This window comes from Haliotis rufescens, unplaced genomic scaffold (assembly GCF_023055435.1).
Source record: "Haliotis rufescens isolate VD_foot unplaced genomic scaffold, xgHalRufe1.0.p SCAF_16, whole genome shotgun sequence".
Classification (NCBI taxonomy): domain Eukaryota; kingdom Metazoa; phylum Mollusca; class Gastropoda; order Lepetellida; family Haliotidae; genus Haliotis; species Haliotis rufescens.
In genome coordinates this window covers 8,211,962-8,234,171 of record NW_025963846.1, presented here as the reverse complement: position 1 = coordinate 8,234,171, position 22,210 = coordinate 8,211,962, and the positions used below count along the sequence as shown (strand labels likewise).

Below are 22,210 nucleotides of genomic sequence, written 5' to 3'. Positions count from 1 at the left end.
CCATTGACTTGATGACGATGATTTCAGCCTCAGGGCCCAGCCTGAAACATCTGCTCTTGTTATTTTATCAGATGATGTAAGGATTTCATGATGAAGTAGAACAATGATTACCGTATTCAATGTAATAAGCGCCCAGGGCGCTCTCAAAATTAGAAATAGGGGGCTCTTATTAGAATATTATTTTGAGTTGAAAGATCATAAATTTCGTGATTTATGCTGACAGCCTGAAATGTTTATATACGACAGATATATTTTTCCAGAATTTAATCGCCCATAATTAAGGGTGCATATAATCATACGAGTACGTATTATACACAAATAAATAAGTCTTGTGTACATTAATCAATTGGAAGGGGTGCTAATTGAGATTGTTCACTAGCCATTATATTAACAAATATCGCCGTGGGCGCTTATTAGAGCAGGGCGCTTATTACGTCGAATACGGTATGCATGAGCTCGGCAAGTAAAGAAATGAAGACGATTCAAGTAGACCAGAGCTTCACCTTGTGGTGGGACCAATACATAATGCCAGCTCATTCATCCTTAACATTGGAAAAGAAAACACTTTCCAGGATGAAATTCATATCATCCTTCATAGATGAATCATCATCTTTAGTGTTAGAATTATTGAGTTGTTATTACTTACAAACACAACAGTTTTTGTGTGTGAAATGGGGACTTGGAGTGACGGGTCACAACTTTGATACAACTCTGGAGTTGAATCTATTTGTGCTGGTTGAATGGGGGCATTTTGGGGTGTTATGGGTTTTGAAGAAGCATTTACTGGAGGTTTCTCATTGATGAGGTAGATGATTTCATATCAACAGCATTAATGCTGGTTAGTGGATCTGATTCATGTTTTGATGAGCAGGGGGGGTAATCACCTACTTAGGTTCAACTGGTGGGTTCACCCACAATAGTCAAGTTGAAAGTATTGTTCCTTTTCCTGTAGGCGATGTTGAGATCAGAAAAGTTTCACACACACACAAAACAATAGATCTTTTCAAACACTGTTCAGATTGGACATCAAAAACTGCATTGGGGTGAATGAGTGCATTCGCGATGTTTACGTCCTCCTTGTTTGACTTCTGGCGCTTGTTGAGGATTGGCTGATCAAAGTCATGCAGTTGAATACCCCTTGACTTGGTAGATATTGTATATCAGACAAGGCATTGGGGTAGCCTGGTGATTAAAACTTTCCCTCTTCACATCAACGGCCCAGGTTTGAGACCCCGGCAGTGATACAACTGGAATATTGCTTATAACATAAAACACTCACTCACTCACTCACTCACTCACTCACTCACTCAAACACCCACTCACTCACTCACTCACTCACTCACCCAAACACCCACTCACTCACTCGCTCACCCACTCACTCACCCACTCACCCACTCACCCACTCACCCACCCACATTGATAATCATTAAATCATAATAGAGACTGTTTGTTTTGGGTTCTCAATTAAAACCTCTTCCATGTTGGCTTATGTCCGTCGAATCTTAATTTGTCTTGACTCTGCTTTGAAATAAATACTGCAAAGATTATGGCATTTGATAAAAAGCTTTGTATTATGAAGCATAGAAAACATATTTCGATATAGCTAATGTTTTGTTTTTATTTGAAAAGAATATATATGCGTAGAGACATAATGGAACATGAAAGTGGCTATGTGATTTGTTTTTCTTGTGATCTTGTGAATATTGCTTCAAGTTAATCACACTCTCACTCATCTTTGTGTGTGTGTGTGGGGGGGGGTCGGGTAGCCTAGTGGTTAAAGCGTTCACTCGTCATGCCGAAGACCCGGGTTTAGATTCCCGACATGGGTACAATGTGTGAAGCCCATTTCTGGTGTCCCCCGTCGTGATATTGCTGAAATATTGCTAAAAGCGGCATAAAACCATGTTCACTCACTCACTCACTCACTTTGTGGGGGAGCCTGCGGGATGCCAGACTCATGTTCGATTCCCCACAGTGGTACGGTGTGTGAAGCCCATTTGTGGACTGACTCTCAGACACTGAAAAGGTACTTGAATATTGAAGAGGAACTGCAAGGAATAGAAGAAATATGTCAAGGCATTGTTCTGATGTGGTGACAGCTTCTTCTTGAAATGGTTGGCGCTGTGTGTCGTTATTTATTGATAGACATGAATATTGGAGTGGACATAATGGCTATTGTCAGTGAAATATGGTCCGAGGTGGTTGCAGACATGATTAATGAGTCAGTATGGATGCAGCAGTGGAAGAACAGATGCCATGTCCCAGCAGGAAGACAATTCTACCATCGAACTGACACTTGAGTCAAGCGAGGGGCAATCCGTTATTGCATGTGACAATGTGAGTTGTGAGTAAGCTCAGGTCATAATAGACCATATTCACACTAGTATTGACTGAAAATGATGCAAAGGGCTCATTTCTTGATTAATTAACATGCAGACTCAAAAGTTTTTGGTAGACCGATATCTTATGCTGTCAACTGTCATTAGCGCTGGTGGGAACCTCTGTGGTTGAGTGGATTCAGAACTCCTGCTAGGCGAATGGAAGGTCAGTGGCTCGATGCCCACGATTTCACTAAACGTTTAAACATGGTACTTATTCTTTATGTGATCCTGCCTAGCACTCGGAAGACTGCCATTAGTCCTGACTAGTAAAAGCATGTACCCACACATGCACATACTTTTCATGAGAGGATTGATAGGGAGAATTGGGAAGGTGTCATTGTGTCCTAATGAAATTGATTATTGCTCATGCTATCAACCACTGGTTTGCCTCACATCATCATCTCTCTAAAGCATCATCTCTCACTCAATTCTAGTGAACTGGTGTTATCATGCTATCAACCACTGGTTGGCCTGACCAGACAATAGATTATGTTCAGGCCGCTGTGATCTACAACTTCAACATGGGTAGTCAGGTCTTAAAACAATCAGGTTCAGCAGTAATGGGGACGAAGCAATGACACCTTATTTATACATAGATATTCCCAAAAGGTCTCATCCTGGGGTTGAAAACAAATAGAATTCCTCTTTATATCAGTCTAACAGTTAAAGAATATGGTTACACTGCGACGCATTTTCATGACACAGTTATCTAGACTAGTGATGGGCAATTGACAATGAACAGTTCTAAGAACATTTTGGAGGCAATTTATTTAAGAGGCTGCACATGCAAGGACTTTGATGCTTGTAACAAAGCAGAGAGTTGGTTGGTCTAGAACCGTGTTCCACCCACTGCTGTCCCCACCATGATTCAGAAGAGAGGAATTATTGTAAGGTAATCTCTGTTGAAGAAGCAGTGATGGAGTGTTTGAAAAGCGTGGGAAAGTGGCTGCGATTTGTTCGTCTGTCAGGTAGAGCTGTGTTGAAATATACACATGTAATTTGCCCCCTTGTCACCTTGCCAAGTCGGGCAGAGAATCAGCGGTACCGGAATCGGTGTAGTATACAACATGACAATATCACTGCCACAGCACTTGCTGAAAACACAGTCTGATCTGATGATAGCTGAATGATACAATCTGATCTCATGGTGGCCCAGTGATACAATCTGATCTCATGGTGGACCAATGACAAAATCTGATCTCATGGTGGCCCAGGACACAATCTGATCTCATGGTGGCCCAGGACACATTCTGATCTCATGGTGGCCCAGTGACACAATCTGATCTCATGGTGGATCAGTGACACAATCTGATCTCATGGTGGATCAGTGACAATCTGATCTCATGGTGGCCCAGGACACAATCTGATCTCATGGTGGCCCAGTGACAATCTGATCTCATGGTGGCCCAATGATACAATCTGATCTCATGGTGACCCAATGACACAATCTGATCTCATGGTGACCCAGTGACACAATCTGATCTCATGGTGGCCCAATGATACAATCTGATCTCATGGTGGCCCAGTGACACAATCTGATCTCATGGTGGCCCAGTGACAATCTGATCTCATGGTGGCCCATTGACAATCTGATCTCATGGTGGCCCAGTGACTATCTGATGTCATGGTGGCCCATTGACAATCTGATCTCATGGTTGCCCAGTGATACAATCTGATCTCATGGTGGCCCAGTGACAATCTGATCTCATGATGGCCCAGTGACACAATCTGATCTCATGGTGGCCCAGTGACAAAATCTGATCTCATGGTGGCCAAATGATACAATCTGATCTCATGGTGGCCCAGACACAATCTGATCTCATGGTGGCCCAGGACACATTCTGATCTCATGGTGGCCCAGTGACACAATCTGATCTCATGGTGGATCAGTGACACAATCTGATCTCATGGTGGATCAGTGACAATCTGATCTCATGGTGGCCCATGACACAATCTGATCTCATGGTGGCCCAGTGACACAATCTGATCTCATGGTGGCCCAGTGACAATCTGATCTCATGGTGGCCCAGTGACAATCTGATCTCATGGTGACCCAGTGACAATCTGATCTCATGGTGGCCCAGTGACACAATCTGATCTCATGGTGGCCCAGTGACAATCTGATCTCATGGTGACCCAGTGACAATCTGATCTCATGGTGGCCCAGTGACACAATCTGATCTCATGGTGGCCCAGTGACAATCTGATCTCATGGTGGCCCAGTGACAATCTGATCTCATGGTGACCCAGTGACAATCTGATCTCATGATGGCCCAGTGACAATCTGATCTCATGGTGGCCCAGTGACAATCTGATCTCATGGTGGCCCATTGACAATCTGATCTCATGGTGACCCAGTGACAATCTGATCTCATGGTGGCCCAGTGACACAATCTGATCTCATGGTGTCCCAGTGACACAATCTGATCTCATGGTGGCCCAGTGACACAATCTGATCTCATGGTGGCCCAGTGACAATCTGATCTCATGAGAGCCCAGTGACACAATCTGATCTCATGGTGGCCCAGGACACAATCTGATCTCATGGTGGCCCATTGACAATCTGATCTCATGGTGGCCCATTGACAATCTGATCTCATGATGGCCCAGTGACACAATCTGATCTCATGGTGGCCCAGTGACAATCTGATCTCATGGTGGCCCAGTGACAATCTGATCTCATAGTGGCCCAGTGACAATCTGATCTCATGAGAGCCCAGTGACACAATCTGATCTCATGGTGGCCCATTGACAATCTGATCTCATGATGGCCCAGTGACACAATCTGATTTCATGATGGCCCAATGATACAATCTGATCTCATGGTGGCCCAGTGACACAATCTGATCTCATGGTGGCCCAGTGACAATCTGATCTCATGGTGGCCCATTGACAATCTGATCTCATGGTGGCCCAGTGACTATCTGATGTCATGGTGGCCCATTGACAATCTGATCTCATGGTGGCCCAGTGATACAATCTGATCTCATGGTGGCCCAGTGACAATCTGATCTCATGATGGCCCAGTGACACAATCTGATCTCATGGTGGCCCAGTGACAAAATCTGATCTCATGGTGGCCAAATGATACAATCTGATCTCATGGTGGCCCAGACACAATCTGATCTCATGGTGGCCCAGGACACATTCTGATCTCATGGTGGCCCAGTGACACAATCTGATCTCATGGTGGATCAGTGACACAATCTGATCTCATGGTGGATCAGTGACAATCTGATCTCATGGTGGCCCATGACACAATCTGATCTCATGGTGGCCCAGTGACACAATCTGATCTCATGGTGGCCCAGTGACAATCTGATCTCATGGTGGCCCAGTGACAATCTGATCTCATGGTGACCCAGTGACAATCTGATCTCATGGTGGCCCAGTGACAATCTGATCTCATGGTGGCCCAGTGACAATCTGATCTCATGGTGACCCAGTGACAATCTGATCTCATGGTGGCCCAGTGACACAATCTGATCTCATGGTGGCCCATTGACAATCTGATCTCATGGTGGCCCAGTGACAATCTGATCTCATGGTGACCCAGTGACAATCTGATCTCATGATGGCCCAGTGACAATCTGATCTCATGGTGGCCCAGTGACAATCTGATCTCATGGTGACCCAGTGACAATCTGATCTCATGGTGGCCCAGTGACACAATCTGATCTCATGGTGTCCCAGTGACACAATCTGATCTCATGGTGGCCCATTGACAATCTGATCTCATGGTGGCCCATTGACAATCTGATCTCATGATGGCCCAGTGACACAATCTGATCTCATGGTGGCCCAGTGACAATCTGATCTCATGGTGGCCCAGTGACAATCTGATCTCATAGTGGCCCAGTGACAATCTGATCTCATGAGAGCCCAGTGACACAATCTGATCTCATGGTGGCCCATTGACAATCTGATCTCATGGTGGCCCATTGACAATCTGATCTCATGATGGCCCAGTGACACAATCTGATTTCATGGTGGCCCATTGACAATCTGATCTCATGGTGGCCCATTGACAATCTGATCTCATGGGGGCCCAGTGACACAATCTGATCTCATGGTGGCCCAGTGACAATCTGATCTCATGGTGGCCCATTGACACGATCTGATCTCATGGGGGCCCAGTGACACAATCTGATCTCATGGTGGCCCAGTGACACAATCTGATCTCATGGTGGCCCAGTGACAATCTGATCTCATGAGAGCCCAGTGACACAATCTGATCTCATGGTGTCCCAGTGACACAATCTGATCTCATGGTGGCCCATTGACAATCTGATCTCATGGTGGCCCATTGACAATCTGATCTCATGATGGCCCAGTGACACAATCTGATCTCATGGTGGCCCAGTGACAATCTGATCTCATGGTGGCCCAGTGACAATCTGATCTCATAGTGGCCCAGTGACAATCTGATCTCATGAGAGCCCAGTGACACAATCTGATCTCATGGTGGCCCATTGACAATCTGATCTCATGGTGGCCCATTGACAATCTGATCTCATGGGGGCCCAGTGACACAATCTGATCTCATGGTGGCCCAGTGACAATCTGATCTCATGGTGGCCCATTGACACGATCTGATCTCATGGGGGCCCAGTGACAATCTGATCTCATGGTGGCCCAGTGACACAATCAGTTCTGTTCTGTATCTGGTTTGGCCTGAACAGTTGATGTTCCAATTAACAGTTTCCTAATTTAAGATGTCAGCCTCAACATATTTTCATAGTGACAAAGTTCGTAACAAAATAAAAATAGATACAAAACGCTGCTATTTTAAGTAGGTCTCAAGCATAAAGGTGTTTTTACAAGAAAGTAATCTATCTACCCTTTTTGAAATTGCATGCAATTAGAACCACAACATCAGTTTCATCAGGCCAAAGCATACACTTCAATGAATCTGGCATGGTACACAAAGCCTCTTAGTAATGGAAATTGGGATTCCAGGTTAGAAAATGTCCCCAGCAACCTATGCTTGTCGTAGGAGGTGACTCAGTGAATTGGATGACAGACTTAGTTGTCATTGCACCCCAATGGCACAGATCGTTGCTAACATTATCAGTCACTAGTTTGTCTGGTCCAGACTGGATTATTTACAGGTCCTGTCATGTAGCTGGAATATTGCTGAGTGTTGCATTAAACAACAAACAAACAACCAGTCATTCAGTCGTATCATCCCTGAAGGTAGACAAGCTGTGGTGTAGGGGAGTGGAGCAAGCCGACAGTAGTACCAGACAATATTGTTGCTACATGATTCCATGCCAATGTCAGGGCAGCGCCAGCATGTTGGAATGAGGCAAGCGCCACTGAGAAACACGTGTGTGTAATAATGATGTAATCCCATGCAGATAACTCTTAGCAACTGCATGCCGTGAGGTGGTGGCATTTTATGTATTCAGCAGTCGTACAAGTTCTACCTGGGGTTGTGTAGCGCAAAGTTGAAAGGTTATATCACCACTGGGATATAAAGCCTTGTTGTACCATGTTGGAGAGATGTAGCCTTGTGTTGCCAACACAGCTCAATTCTGTTAGGTCTACCTGGAGTTGGGTAACACAATGTTGATAGGTTATATCATCCACTGGGATATACAGCAGCCTTGTTATATCATGTTAGGCAGCTATCTGTAGCATGTGTTGCTGACACTGCTCAATTCTGTTCACATTTCATGAGTTTACAAGATTCATGGTATCTGCTTCACACAGAACGAAGAATTGCTGAGTTTCTTAGGCTAGTGGTTACAGCATTCACTCCACACACCGAAGATCAGGGTTCTTTACCCAAATTGGATACATTTTGTGATCCAGTGCTGTGATATTGCTGGAACATTACTCTAATAGTCACCCACAATTTCACCGGTGAAGATCCAGGGTAGAACAGGTCTTCAGCATCCCATGCTTGCCATAAAAGGCGACTATGCTTGTCGTAAGAGGCTACTATGCTTGTCGTAAGAGGCGACTAACGAGATCAGGTGTCAGGCTCGCAGACTTGGTTGATGCATGTCATCGTATCCCAATTGCGTGGATCAGTGCTCATGATGTCAATGACTGGATTGTTTGGTCCAGACTCGATTATTTACAGACTGCTGTCATATAGCTGTAAGTGCGGCCTTAAAGAAAAAACAAACAAAAACACAATTTCACATTTTTAGGTACCCACTAAATATATAAAATGCAGGAGTGAACAATCTGGATCAATGTAGCTATATATTTATTTTTTATCAAATTTCTTCCAGTCTTTTTATACAATTGCAACATGACAAAAATACAAATAGAAAAAGTAATTGAAATGTTTAAAAAGTTCTTTAAAACTGTTCTCCTACACGGAGTGCAACGCTGTGACTCAAGGTGGTATATATTGGTGGCACATAACAGCTATATCAACCAGGCAACTATAACACTTGTGGTGCTCTGGGCTGAGCTTGACAGTGTCTTTCAGTTAGGAGCCTGTCAAGTTAGAAGCCTCATAACTCATTATTGTACATATGACTCATCTGAGTGTAAATACAGGAGGTACAGTCACAACTTAAACACTACAGGTATGCCCTCTTTCAGCCTGGAACTTCACAAGTCACTTCAAGTCCCAAATCAAATTGAGAGGGCTTAGCTGTAATCTACAAACCTGCTGCACTCAGAGGGAAAGTACACGTTTTAGATAAATTTTTGAGTTTGCATTGAAATTAACATTAAGTCGGCATCAGAATTACATATTGCTTTGCATTAAAATATAGCATTGCTTTGCATAAAAATTAAACAGTGACTTGTGTTAAATTTGAACTTTGAACTGGCATCTGAATTGCCATCAGCATTAAATAAATTGAATTCATTGGAGGATATAGTTTAATGGAGTTTTAAAGGCGTTATTTTCGGATATTTCATGTTAAATTGATCATTACGGTTTGTTTCATCAGTGGAAATAATGCAGCTCAAGCCCCACCCATTCCATTACCAGCCAATCAAGAAACAGCAGTTTTGGGGGTTATGGAAATATTGCTTGGTTAGCCAATCAGATGCCACGGAATCTCATGCTATGTATTTGTATCCCTGTTGCTGTATATTTCCTTTATCATGCTATGTGTTGAGATGACAACAGAGGACCGTGGCGAGTTGTGTCATCTGTAAGCTCCGCACTCTCCAGGGGACACTGTGACTCATAACATACAAGAGTTGATTGATACGTTTGAGTCTCACATAGAAGGAATTGCGTAATAGTGGAATCTTTTGTTTAGGACATGCCATGATAATTTAGAAATATAGTCAAAAAAACTTGAGTCAGTTGAGGAATTTGTTTCAGTGTGACAAATCAGTAAAATAAGCAGGCGTGTGTGACCTGTGGAAAAGGGACTAACTTGCGGAACTGTGGTCAAGTTCTTGCAGAAAAAAGGGTTTACACCAAAAGCCATACATGATAAATGATATAACACTAGGGTAGGATGTTCCTTCCTAATTGCTACCGTAAAGAGGTAGGCAGCAGAGAGCCTTGGAGAGTGATGTGAAATTATCAGGGATGAGAATCTTCCGCGGATCTGCTTATTTTAGTGACCACAAATTTGTTAAAATCTGATGGCGTCCTCCATAAACATCACCAGTTTATGGACCACGCACCATTGCAAATAAGTTCCAGCTGAAAAGGAAAATATCCGTTCTCATCCCTGAATTAGAAGAACAGGATTTAATACTTGCTCCTTAGTTCAGTAGAAGTATGACACAAGAAGACAGTCCATAATCTAGGGGTGAAATGATACAGCAAGGTCATGATACAATACGTATCGCGATACATAGGTCAAAATATGATACATGTCGCGATATGCATATTTACGTCAAATCGCATGGGAAGTTCAAAAGGAAAAGCTAGCTGTAGACACATGTACATAGCGTCTAATTTTAGTAGTCAACAGGGGGCATGGGTTGCCCAATCATCTAAGGCGCCGCAATTCGCTGTGCAGAGTTGTGTCCCTTGGGCACGCCAGAAACCTATGATTGTGGGTTCGAATCCCGGTTCGCCCCGATTATGTTTCTAGGTTTGTAAGCACCATACCCGTGCTCGTTGGTTTCACCGAAGTGGTAAATGTCTGAGACCTGCATCACTTCGGGCTTTCCTCCCACATTAATCTGACACGCTGTGATATAACTGGAATCCTGTTAAAAGCGGCGTTAAACCCAACTCACTCACTAGTAGTCAACTTGAAATGCTTATTACAAATTTTTTGCGACATTTGACTCACAAAAACGTCAGAGATCATTAAACGAAGAGTAATTTATTTCAGCAAGTGTATGTCTTGTATCAATTCAGAAAAAAAAGTATCGTGTATCTTATCGTCACATGAAACTCATGATGCACTTGTGTACCGATGTATCGTTTCACCATTACCATGAACCAAGTGTATAGGATCCTCCTTTGGCTGGTAATCCTCAGCAGCCATTATGAGCATCCGCAACCCATTGAAGTCATCTCTTATAACAAGCAGTTGGCTCAATGGGGACCATTTTCCTTGGCATCCACATTGGGGACACCTCTAGTAGCTGGATAGACAGCGATTCATTCGTGGGGTGTGCATAATTTTTCTGTGTAGATTTTTTGCCACTTTCAGCACTATCCACACATATCATGGCGGTGTCCAACAAGAAATAGACTTCATATATTTTACCAATATTGGGAATTGAACCCTGGTCTATGGCATGACTTTGCCCCACTTTGATCACGATGTTACCCCATCACCCCGGACTGATGATATATACTTATGTTTAGAGCTGTTATGTCATATTATGCAGGGATGCAACTTAACCTGAAATATTGACTGGTGGAAACATATTGACTGGTGGTACAATATGACCCATGCTAGTGCCAAGACTAGTATTCACTAGCCAATTAGAAAGCAAGTAGATTAACATATAGCCTATAAAATCTTTTATTACACAATGCATTTCCCTCCTCTAAAATTTTTTTAAAAAAATTCATGATGTTGATTTCATAATAGAGCTGGCTGGACTTGCTTTGATATATGTCTAGATTGGTTTGGTTTTCATAAAATACATATATCCCACAGTCATGGTGCAGGACTGTAAAGCAAGGTAACATTCCACTTAACGAAAAACATAGCCTGCTTAATGCTGGGCTAGGTGCTGTCATGGCTAATGTGATGATTTCTTAATTTGCTGTCTTTTTCTTACAGGCAATTTACAAGTTTTAATGGGGACAGCTATCCATACTACCCATGTGAGACAGTTCCTGCCGACTCCTCGTACAACCTGCGGACGCTGTACCCCCCTCCCCCACCCCCGCCACCACCTCCTTCTCACCCTAGTCACGACCAACATCCCAGTATACCCAGCCATCCACCCGAGCTCCCCTCCCCCGACATCCAGAACGCACCCTTAAATCTGTCACTCTCATGTGGTGGCTCCCCGCCACCTCATCGTCCGCAGCTACGTCCGTCGGTCATCACATGTGCGACGGCGTCATCGCCAGGCAGTAGTTCCTCACAGCGGTATGGCCATTGTTCGAGCCCGGAGGAGCAGTCATCACCGCCATCTAACATACCAGCAGCAGGTAAGACAACTGACAACTCTTATTTTTAAGGGATTGCTTTGGGTAAGGTAGCAGTTCGGGATGATTGAATTTTGTATTGTGCATTGATGGAACAGTTCATTGATTGATTTGGGGTTGTGCACTGATAGAACAGTTCAAGGATTGATTTGGGGTTGTGCATCGATAAAACAGTTCAAGGATTGATTTGGGGTTGTGCACCATTAGAACAGTTCAAGGATTGATTTTGGATGTACGTGAAATGATAGAACAGTTCAAGGATCGATTTTGGGTTGTGCAACGATAGAACAGTAGGAACAGTTCAAGGATTGATTTGGGGGGGTTGTGAAATGACAGAACAGTTCAAGGATTGATTTTGGGTTGTGCACCATTAGAACAGTTCAAGGATTGATTTTGGGTGTATGTGAAATGATAGAACAGTTCAAGGATAGATTTTGGGTTGTGCATCGATAGAACAGTTGGAACAGTTAAAGGATTGTTTTGGGGGGGTTGTTAAATGATAGAACAGGTCAAAGATTGATTTTGGATTGTGCACCGTTAGAACAGTTCAAGGATTGATTTTGGGGGTTGTGAAATGATAGAACAGTTCAAGGATTGGTGTTTGGGTTGTGCTCTTATATGACAGTTCAAGGATTGCTGTTTGGAATGGGCCACTCATGTATCAGTTCAGTAGTTGCTTTACAAGATGGGCCACTGTTAAAACAGGTTATTGTGCGCTTCGTGGAGGGGTAGTGATATTTCAAGGCATCACTTTCTACAAAGGGCCCTAAGCAAATTGTGAGTGAAATGTGTGGTTAGTGTAGGAGTGTCTCTGAGAATTGAAGAGAATAGTTTTGACTTTGAGAAGGTAACAAACATAGACAGTTTCATAAGAAACAGGCTGACTGGAAATCTGTGAATGTTTTTGAGTGGCTGCATCCACACTTGATACTGCACTTGGCCTTTTTTGCATTTACCTCTGATTTATGACATTTATTGAGTTCAGTGACGTCACCTCATCTCTGGAAATATCATCACTTTTTCTTTTGCTAAAGTAAACAGAAGTAAACAGAAAAATGAAAAATAGCAAGAAATGAAAGAAAAACAAGCATGTTCATTTATATATCTGTTTTAAACAGATATATTTCCTGCTGTCAAAATGTTTGATGGAAGCCAAAGCTTTGTAGGTTTAAGAGAAGCTTTGCAGTAATAGTGAAAAGTCATATTTATTAGAGCAGTAAAACATATCAATAGAGGGGAGAAAAAACCCAGTTATTTTCATCAATTGATATACAATGTTTGAACGTTATTTCTTGAACTAGTCATAAGGGCTGGAGTAATCGCTTAGACTTCATCAGTGCTTCTGATAACTCACAAAGTCTGTAGATAACTACCCATGAAATATTCATGTATGACTTTCATGCACATGTTTGCAATATGAATGTAATTGTGTCGGAAAGAATTAATTTCAACCTGTGAATATACTAACGGAAACTTCACTGCAAAATCACCCATGCTTGCCGTAAAAGGCGACTGCGCTTGTCGTAAGAGGCGACTAACGGAATTGGGTGGTCAGGCTTGCTGACTTGGTTGGTGCATGTCACTGATCCAAATTGCATGGATCGATGCTCATGATATCAATTACTGGATTGTCTGGTCCAAACTCGATTATTTACAGATCACTGTCATATAGCTGGAATATTGCTGAGTGCGGCGTTAAACAACAAACAAACAAATTATGACAAATATTATTGTTAGATGTGGGATCTGATGTATTATTGTCTTTTTACTATATATTATTGTTACCTGTGGTACCGTGTGATGGTGGATTCTGTTACCTGTGGTACCGTGTGATGGTGGATTCTGTTACCTGTGGTACCTTGTGATGGTGCATTCTGTTACCTGTGGTACCTTGTGATGATGCATTCTGTTACCTGTGGTACCATGTGATGATGCAATCTGTTACCTGTGGTACCGTGTGATGATGCATTCTGGTACCTGTGGTACCGTGTGATGATGCATTCTGTTACCTGTGGTACCTTGTGATGATGCATTCTGTTACCTGTGGTACCGTTTGATGATGCATTATGTTACCTGTTGAATTAAGATGACAATTTTTCTTGCAGTAGTGACAGATCCAGCCATTGAGGAACACTTCCGCAGATCCTTGGGCCACAACTACAAAGATTCTATCCAGACCAAAACAACAACCACAACTGTCGCTGCTGCCACTGCAGTGCATGCTAACGTCTCCATCACAGGTGAGTGAAGCAGCGGTGGCAGCTTTAGACTGCAGCATGTACGACATTCGCAGATCCCGAGGCAGGGTGCGCTCCCCCAGGGTGCGCCCCCCCGCCCATCCCATTTGAACCATAAGACACATTCATACATTCAGAAATTTTTGGCCATTTTTAAATCAGCCATTGTGTTACATAACTCTGCCATGATATGATAAATCCATTGCTGAATCTTGAAATATCCTGACGCCAGTAGTCAGAAATATCCATGTGTCCATATCGGACGCTTAAGAAATATTCTTAATTTTCACATGAACAACTGTAAATTATCTCACACACTTATATTTTGTTTGTTTGTTTTATAACGCCGCACTAAGCAATATTCCAGCTATATGACGGCGGTCTGTAAATAATCGAGTCTGGACCAGACAATCCAGTGATTGATATCCTGAGCATCAATCCACACACTGACATGCATCTACCAAGTCAGCGAGCCTGACCACCTGATCCCGTTAGTCACCCACTTATAAAGACAACTTTAACTTAAAAACATGCCATTATCCAAATATTTACAATGTCTGTGCGACGCCACACCACTTGTTATTGTGAATAACTGTGATAAACAGGGCCTTCTGAAAATGTATAATGTCCGAAAATACATAATCTGACGATATCGGGAAAAGGACAAATAAACAATTCTCAAAATATATATGACCAAGAAAAAACATGGATACATTACACACTTGAAACTGTATGGAATATATCTGATTGGTTTCAGGCTCAGTTGACGATCACTTTGCCAAGTCGCTGGGAGACACAACGTGGACGGCCATAAAAGCCAAGTCGGACCCAGTCAAGGACATGTTTGCCGGCTCAGTTGATGACCACTTTGCTAAGGCATTAGGCGACACATGGTTAAGAATAAAAGCCGAGAAAGAGAGCAACTGTCACGGATCATCTTGTTCCTCGCCATCTGGGTCTCCCCCACACGCCTCCATAGTGACCACATAGACGCAGCAGCAACTGCTCAGGTGGTTATAGTGCAAGGGAGGCAACTCCAAAAACTCTCAACTCCTTGCAGCTGTGCCATGTAAGGGAGATAACTCTGTGCCATGTGTTGGCCGGCCACCTATCATACCAAAGAGGCAGGGATATGCCATGACACTCGCTGTGGTTTAGCACACTTGTGCTTACAAGTTCCATTGATTGCAAGCGTCTTTATGGATGTGTTGTCTTGTCACACGGCCCTGTGAAGCCCATGGTTCACACACAAGACAATGACGATGTGGTTGATGTTTACGATTTTGAAATGGCAATCAGTGTGTACATATGGAAGAAGATATTGTATGTATGTAACGTTTATGATGGATTTCATGAGATTCCCATGTCGTGACATGAAGGTGGCAAGCCACCACTATTTATGAAGGAAAACACTGTGGACTGATTAATCAGTCTTTTTCAGTTTTGTGTCTCAGTCGGCTGGTGAAGCTGACGTTCATTGATTATAAAAAAAAAAATATTTAACTGTTATATATGAAGAATATAACTTTCAGATAATACATTCATATATTTGACTATTGTTAAAATGATTTATTGTATTGAGTAATTGACGGACATGTTGGCCATGCCTGCCCAAGGCCAGGTCACTGTTCATGTCTATTACTGTTTATTCATGACACTTCTAAGGTTATCAACAGGAGGAATGGACTGAACATTTCCTATGCAGGCCAGCGAAGGAGGAATATTAGGGCATAAAACAATTTTCTCATGGCTTATTGTTATGTATTGTGGTACATGTTGTAATGACGGGCTGAGCTCGGCAAGTTGGCAATCGTAGCGTGTCTGAATTTGATCATACACAAGAACACTACTCTCATCTGACAAACTCATGTTTTGTCATCTAGACCAGTTTAACAGTAACTGACTGGGCACCCAACCACGAACCTCTTTATTTCTGCAAAGATGGGTTATGACACTGTCAGTGATGGTGTTGTGACACTGTTGGTTATGGTGGTGTGACACTGTCGGTGATGGTGTTGTGACACTGTCTGTGATGGGGTTATGACACTGTCGGTGATGGGGTTGTGACACTGTCAACAATGGGGTTATGACACTGTCTGTGATGGTGTTGTGACACTGTCTGTGATGGGGTTGTGACACTGTCAACAATGGGGTTATGACACTCTCAGTGATTGGGTTATGACACTCTCAGTGATGTCATGACACTGTCGGTGATGGTGTTATGACACTGTCGGTGATGGTGTTGTGACACTGTCAATAATGGGATTGTGACACTGTCAAGGATGGAGTTATGACACTGTCAGTGATGGGGTTGTGACACTGTCAACGATAGGGTTATGACACTGTCAATGATGGGGTTATGACACTGTAAAATATTGGGTTATGACACTCAGTGATGTCATGACACTGTCAAGATGTCATAACACTGTCAATTATGGGGTTACGACACTCTCGATGATGTTATGACACTGTCTATGATAGGGTTATGACGCTGTCTATGATGGGGTTGTGACACTCTCAGTGATGTCATGACACTGTCTATGATGGCGTTACGACACTGTCCCGGACACACACTCATGCAACCTCAGTGTCAAGATCACAGGACACAAAATGTGCAATTTACAACTGACACCTCAGAACATTAGAAACATTTCCTCAAATCATGTATATATGTCTTCGTTATTATTAAATATATTCTCACTGATTGATAATACTTGTCTATTTGTCTGAACAGAGAGAACAAAAATAAACATGTCTTACCATTACAGTTGTACATCCAAATAACAATTTGTCTTAAAACAAGAGACTGGGGACAGCTAGGAGGAGTGGGGTTAACTAGGGACAGCTAGGAGGAGTGGGGTTAACGGGAGACAGCTAGGAGGAGTGGTGTTAACTGGGACAGCTAGGAGGAGTGGAGTTAACTGGGGACAGCTAGGAGGAGTGGAGTTAACTGGGGACAGCTAGGAGGAGTGGGGTTAACTGGGGACAGCTAGGATGAGTGGGGTTAACGGGAGACAGCTAGGAGGAGTGGGGTTAACTGGGGACAGCTAGGAGGAGTGGGGTTAACGGGAGACAGCTAGGAGGAGTGGAGTTAACTGGGGACAGCTAGGAGGAGTGGGGTTAACTGGGGACAGCTAGGAGGAGTGGGGTTAACGGGAGACAGCTAGGAGGAGTGGTGTTAACTGGGACAGCTAGGAGGAGTGGAGTTAACTGGGGACAGCTAGGAGGAGTGGGGTTAACTGGGGACAGCTAGGAGGAGTGGAGTTAACTGGGGACAGCTAGGAGGAGTGGGGTTAACTGGGGACAGCTAGGAGGAGTGGGGTTAACTGGGACAGCTAGGAGGAGTGGGGTTAACTGGGGACAGCTAGGAGGAGTGGGGTTAACTGGGACAGCTAGGAGGAGTGGGGTTAACTGGGGACAGCTAGGAGGAGTGGGGTTAACTGGGGACAGCTAGGAGGAGTGGGGTTAACTGGGGACAGCTAGGAGGAGTGGGGTTAACTGGGGACAGCTAGGAGGAGTGGATTTAACTGGGACATCTAGGAATGGCATTAACCGGGACAGCTAGGAGGAGTGGGGTTAACTGGGGACAGCTAGGAGGAGTGGGGTTAACCGGGACAGCTAGGAGGAGTGGGGTTAACTGGGACAGCTAGGAGGAGTGGGGTTAACTGGGGACAGCTAGAAGTGAAGTTAACTGGGACAGCTAGGAGGAGTGGGGTTAACCGGGACAGCTAGGAGGAGTGGGGTTAACTGGGACAGCTAGGAGGAGTGGGGTTAACTGGGACAGCTAGGAGGAGTGGGGTTAACTGGGACAGCTAGAAGTGAAGTTAACTGGGACAGCTAGGAGGAGTGGGGTTAACCGGGACAGCTAGAAGTGAAGTTAACTGGGACATCTAGGAGGAGTGGTGTTAACTGGGACATCTAGGAATGGCGTTAACCGGGACAGCTAGGAGGAGTGGAGTTAACTGGGACAGCTAGGAGGAGTGGAGTTAACTGGGGAAAGCTAGGAGGTGTGGATGCCTAGCTGCACATTGCGGTATTGGAAGTAGAAATGCATACATCCTTTAGATTATCATTTTGAGATGTAAATGATATACATGTATTCAAATTTCAATTATTTTTTGTGAAATTTATATACAAGATGAATATACTTAACAACTTTTAAGGAGACATTTATACTGGTACAACACTTTTATAGTGGTACAACGCTTTAGAGACAGCTGCGAAGAGAAATAAAATATGTACAAATATTAAATTTGACATGAAGCAGAAGATGTGTCGTGACAACATTGCATACAATTTGCATGACATCTTCAAGCAACATTCAGACCTGAAATAGTAGAACTACTGTATTCCACATAATAAGCACCCACGACGATATTTGCTAATATATTGGCTAGTGAACAATCCCAATTAGCACCCCATCTGATTGATCAATGTACACAAGACTTATTTATTCGTGTATAATACACACTCGTGTGTTATATGCATCCTTAATTATGGACAATTAAATTCTTGAAAAATATATCTGTCGTATATAAACATTTCAGGCTGTCAGCATAAACCACGAAATTTACAATCTTTCAACTCTGTTTTTTTTTTCACCAAAATAATATTCTAATAAGAGCCCCCTATTTCTAATTTTGAGAGCGCCCTGGGCGTTTATTATGTCGAATACAGTATACATATCAGCAGTAGAGTGATACAGATACAGAAAATAATAAATTGACATTTTTTTAGTCTATTATTAATAGCATGGGTAACTGTTGTTTGAGGTGTGGCTTGTTTTCATGTTGTTACAGTGTTTACATGTTTAGTATGTCAGCTGCACAGTTGTCTTGTTAACCTGAGATAACAGCCTCTGTGAGATATACTGATATATAATGTAGCATTATGTTCCAATATGAACAAAGGTGTCAGCCTTCCTGTTGTGAGTTGTTACACAGTATTTATCATATGTATACTTGTCTAGGAATGCAGGTAGGGTAATTATTCAGACAATCACAATGTTTGGGTTTCTTTTCAGAAGAAATTTTCCATGTCTTCAAAAGCAATACAGTAATCAAATTCAGTAATTTTGACAAGGTACATGCCATGTTTTAACAGTGTATTACCGTATTCGACGTAATAAGCACCCCGCTCTAATAAGCGTCCACGGCAATATTTGCTATATATTGGCTAGTGAACAATCCCAATTAGCACCCCTTCCGATTGATCAATGTTCACAAGACTTATTTATTCGCGTATAATACGCACTCGTGTGTTATATGCACCTTTAATTATGGGCAATTAAATTCTTGAAAAATATATCTGTCGTACATAAACATTTCAGGCTGTCAGCATAAACCACAAAATTTATCTTTCAACTCTGCTTTTTTCACCAAAATAATATTCTAATAAGAGCCCCCTATTTCTAATTTTGAGACCGCCCAGGGCGCTTATTACGTCGAATACGGTGTTGCTCACCGTTCCACAAAGAGATCTTAGCGCTAAGACGATCATGACTTCCATACTTAAACATTGACTTGGGACAAATGTACCGCTTAGCAGTGTAGGGCTCTGTTCTTGGGGCTATGTTCCACGAAGTGATCTTGGTGCTAAGACGATTGCAACTCCCATATTTAAACATTGACTGTGGAATTTCGTACCACTGTTTTCTAAAGTTGGATGTGTTGCACAAAGTGATCTTAGTGCTAAGTGAATGTTGAGGTATGGGTTTAAGATTTTCTTTGTGCAAAAAGCACTTGGTGAAAAGGAGCCCTATCTTTAAACTTGAAGGCACTCGCCAGTCACATGACACCTGCATGCTTTATTATAAAAACAATTGTTGAACTTTTCAAAGGATTGAAGCAAGGCGCTATGTTTTTTTTATTCCTTATTCACTATTTGCACAAATTATGTTTGTAAATTTAGAAATGTACTTTATGATCACTGGTATTTTGTAACTAAGACTTTGTTGTCATTTCGGTGTCTTCTTTAACATGTAAGTGTATGCCAAGACCAGAGAGTGGTCTGTGAGTGTTGATGTTTTTGATGAGAATAATCATTGTAATAACTGCTTTATGATAACAATGTATATGAACCAGTCAACCCAATTTGAGAAACGATCAATATGCCATTGACAAAGAAATTATTTTGAGGTTGATTACCTTTAAAAAAAACTATAATAAAAATACAAATTTAATAATATATGGTAAGCATATTTCAGTCAAAAGACATATATTCTTGCTTTTTCAATAACAATTCAGGGTCTACATTAAACAAGAAACTGAATTTGACAAGTCTAAAAAGTGGAATGAAAATATGACGTATTCCTCTTCCTACTAATATTAAGTGTTCTTGTATTAGCCTGTACAATGCATCATTAACGCCGTAATATATAGATTTCCTCCAATTAGTGCAAATCATTCGACATACCCTCTGTTGTGTCAGAGGGTCAATCATATATATATTTGATTACCGCTGGGCGGAGTGTTAGCATACATAACCTCATATGATTGGCTTGTCTGTTGATTGACAGTTCAACTGTCAATATGATTGGTTGACATAAGTAGCACATTATGAATGTTGGTTTTCTGTTGTAAAAGCCACTGCCAAGTTCTCAAGGGTAATGGTGGGTTTTAACTTATTTTGCGATGAAGCCATGTAAGTTGTTGACGATAGTGACCACTCTTGACAAGCCATTAGTGGTACTGGTGGATTTAATGATCATATAGTTACCTTAATTTATTTCTAGTCCATTTCACACTAAGCATTCCTGTTGAGCATCGATCATACGTCTGTTTGCAACTCCGAGACACGATTGTAAGAAAGTGATTATCAGATTCTAGTCTTCATTAGGCCAATTAAATTAATTTAAGTAATTAATTCTTTTTCATGATCACCCTCAAATTTATTCAACTATTTTTATTATTTTTTAGTGTTATCCTCCAAATCAAAGTTTTATATATATAAACCTGGGATTTTATTATGAGTCCAATACGAGAGAGCCTTAAAATAAGAACCATTTAATGTTGTAACATATCCTCAATCTGTTGTAATGTGAAATTATATGACAAGTCTCAAATTTTCCTTAAACAGATTTACTCCCAACAATAAATATGTTTCAACAAATTATGAAATTGATTTTTTCATTTGTCTTTTTTTTTTTTAAACTGTCCCCTTCCAGGGAGATATCTCTGGATTATTCCCCCTGATGGTGGGCCTTCCACTCAGATTTCATGAATGTATGCATGCTTCATTTGACATATGCCTATGGATTGTCACATACAAACTATTTGATCATTTATGATTCGTTCATTGAAACAGACTTCCAATCATTGTTTTAAGACATTTTATTTCAATGGTTAATTTACTAGTTTCCCACTACAAATAGAAAATGTGCTCATGAATGGATTTCCCATAGTTTTTCAAACTTTTCAGTATATTGAAACAAGACCACTGAAATATCTCCTTGCATTATAAAGATGATTAACCGATCAGTCTTAAATATGTTGACAGTCACCCCCCTGTTCTAGCAAGCTTTAAACCCAATTTTTGTTATCTCAATGTAGATATATTATAATTTCATAGAGGCGATTAAGAGTTTAAAATTCAGAAATATGTATTATATTTTGTTAGTCTGAGGACGAAAACATTCCCGTGTTATGATTCAAAGACTGAAACACTAAAAGTATTGTTTGTTTATGTTTGTGATTTAGGTGCCTAAGTTTTTGTTTCAAATTGAGCCATATCTCCAGGCAGCAGTGAGCGTGGTGCTACCCACGCTGTGTTGTCTGTGGTCTTCACTGTACAGTATATTGTGGATATATGTACATATTCTGTTGTCATGTTTATATTCTCGATGTACAGTCAAGCTCAATAAAGAATCTCAAATAACATTGGTGATTGTTGTATGTAGAGTATTGAGATCTGAGTGCATTCAGCAATAACCCAGCTATATGACAGTGGCATGGATATATTTGAGTATGGATGAGACAATCAAGCGTTCGATATCATGAGCAATGTCCAAAGCTGTTTGGGTACGATGACATGCAATC

General features: G+C 42.0%; 1 protein-coding gene across 2 annotated transcripts in view; it reads left to right on the top strand.

The window, feature by feature from the left end:
• Positions 1-18,665, top strand: part of LOC124134133 (transcription cofactor vestigial-like protein 4) — a 103,482-nt gene extending 84,817 nt beyond the window's left edge. For both annotated transcript variants that reach the window (XM_048396830.1, XM_048396829.1), the window contains exons 3-5: positions 11,564-11,940; positions 14,043-14,177; positions 14,932-18,665. In XM_048396830.1, the coding sequence (XP_048252787.1) occupies positions 11,564-11,940; positions 14,043-14,177; positions 14,932-15,164 (745 nt within the window). In that variant the 3' untranslated portion in view covers positions 15,165-18,665. The remainder of the gene's footprint in view (positions 1-11,563; positions 11,941-14,042; positions 14,178-14,931) is intronic.
• Positions 18,666-22,210: the final 3,545 nt, after the last annotated feature.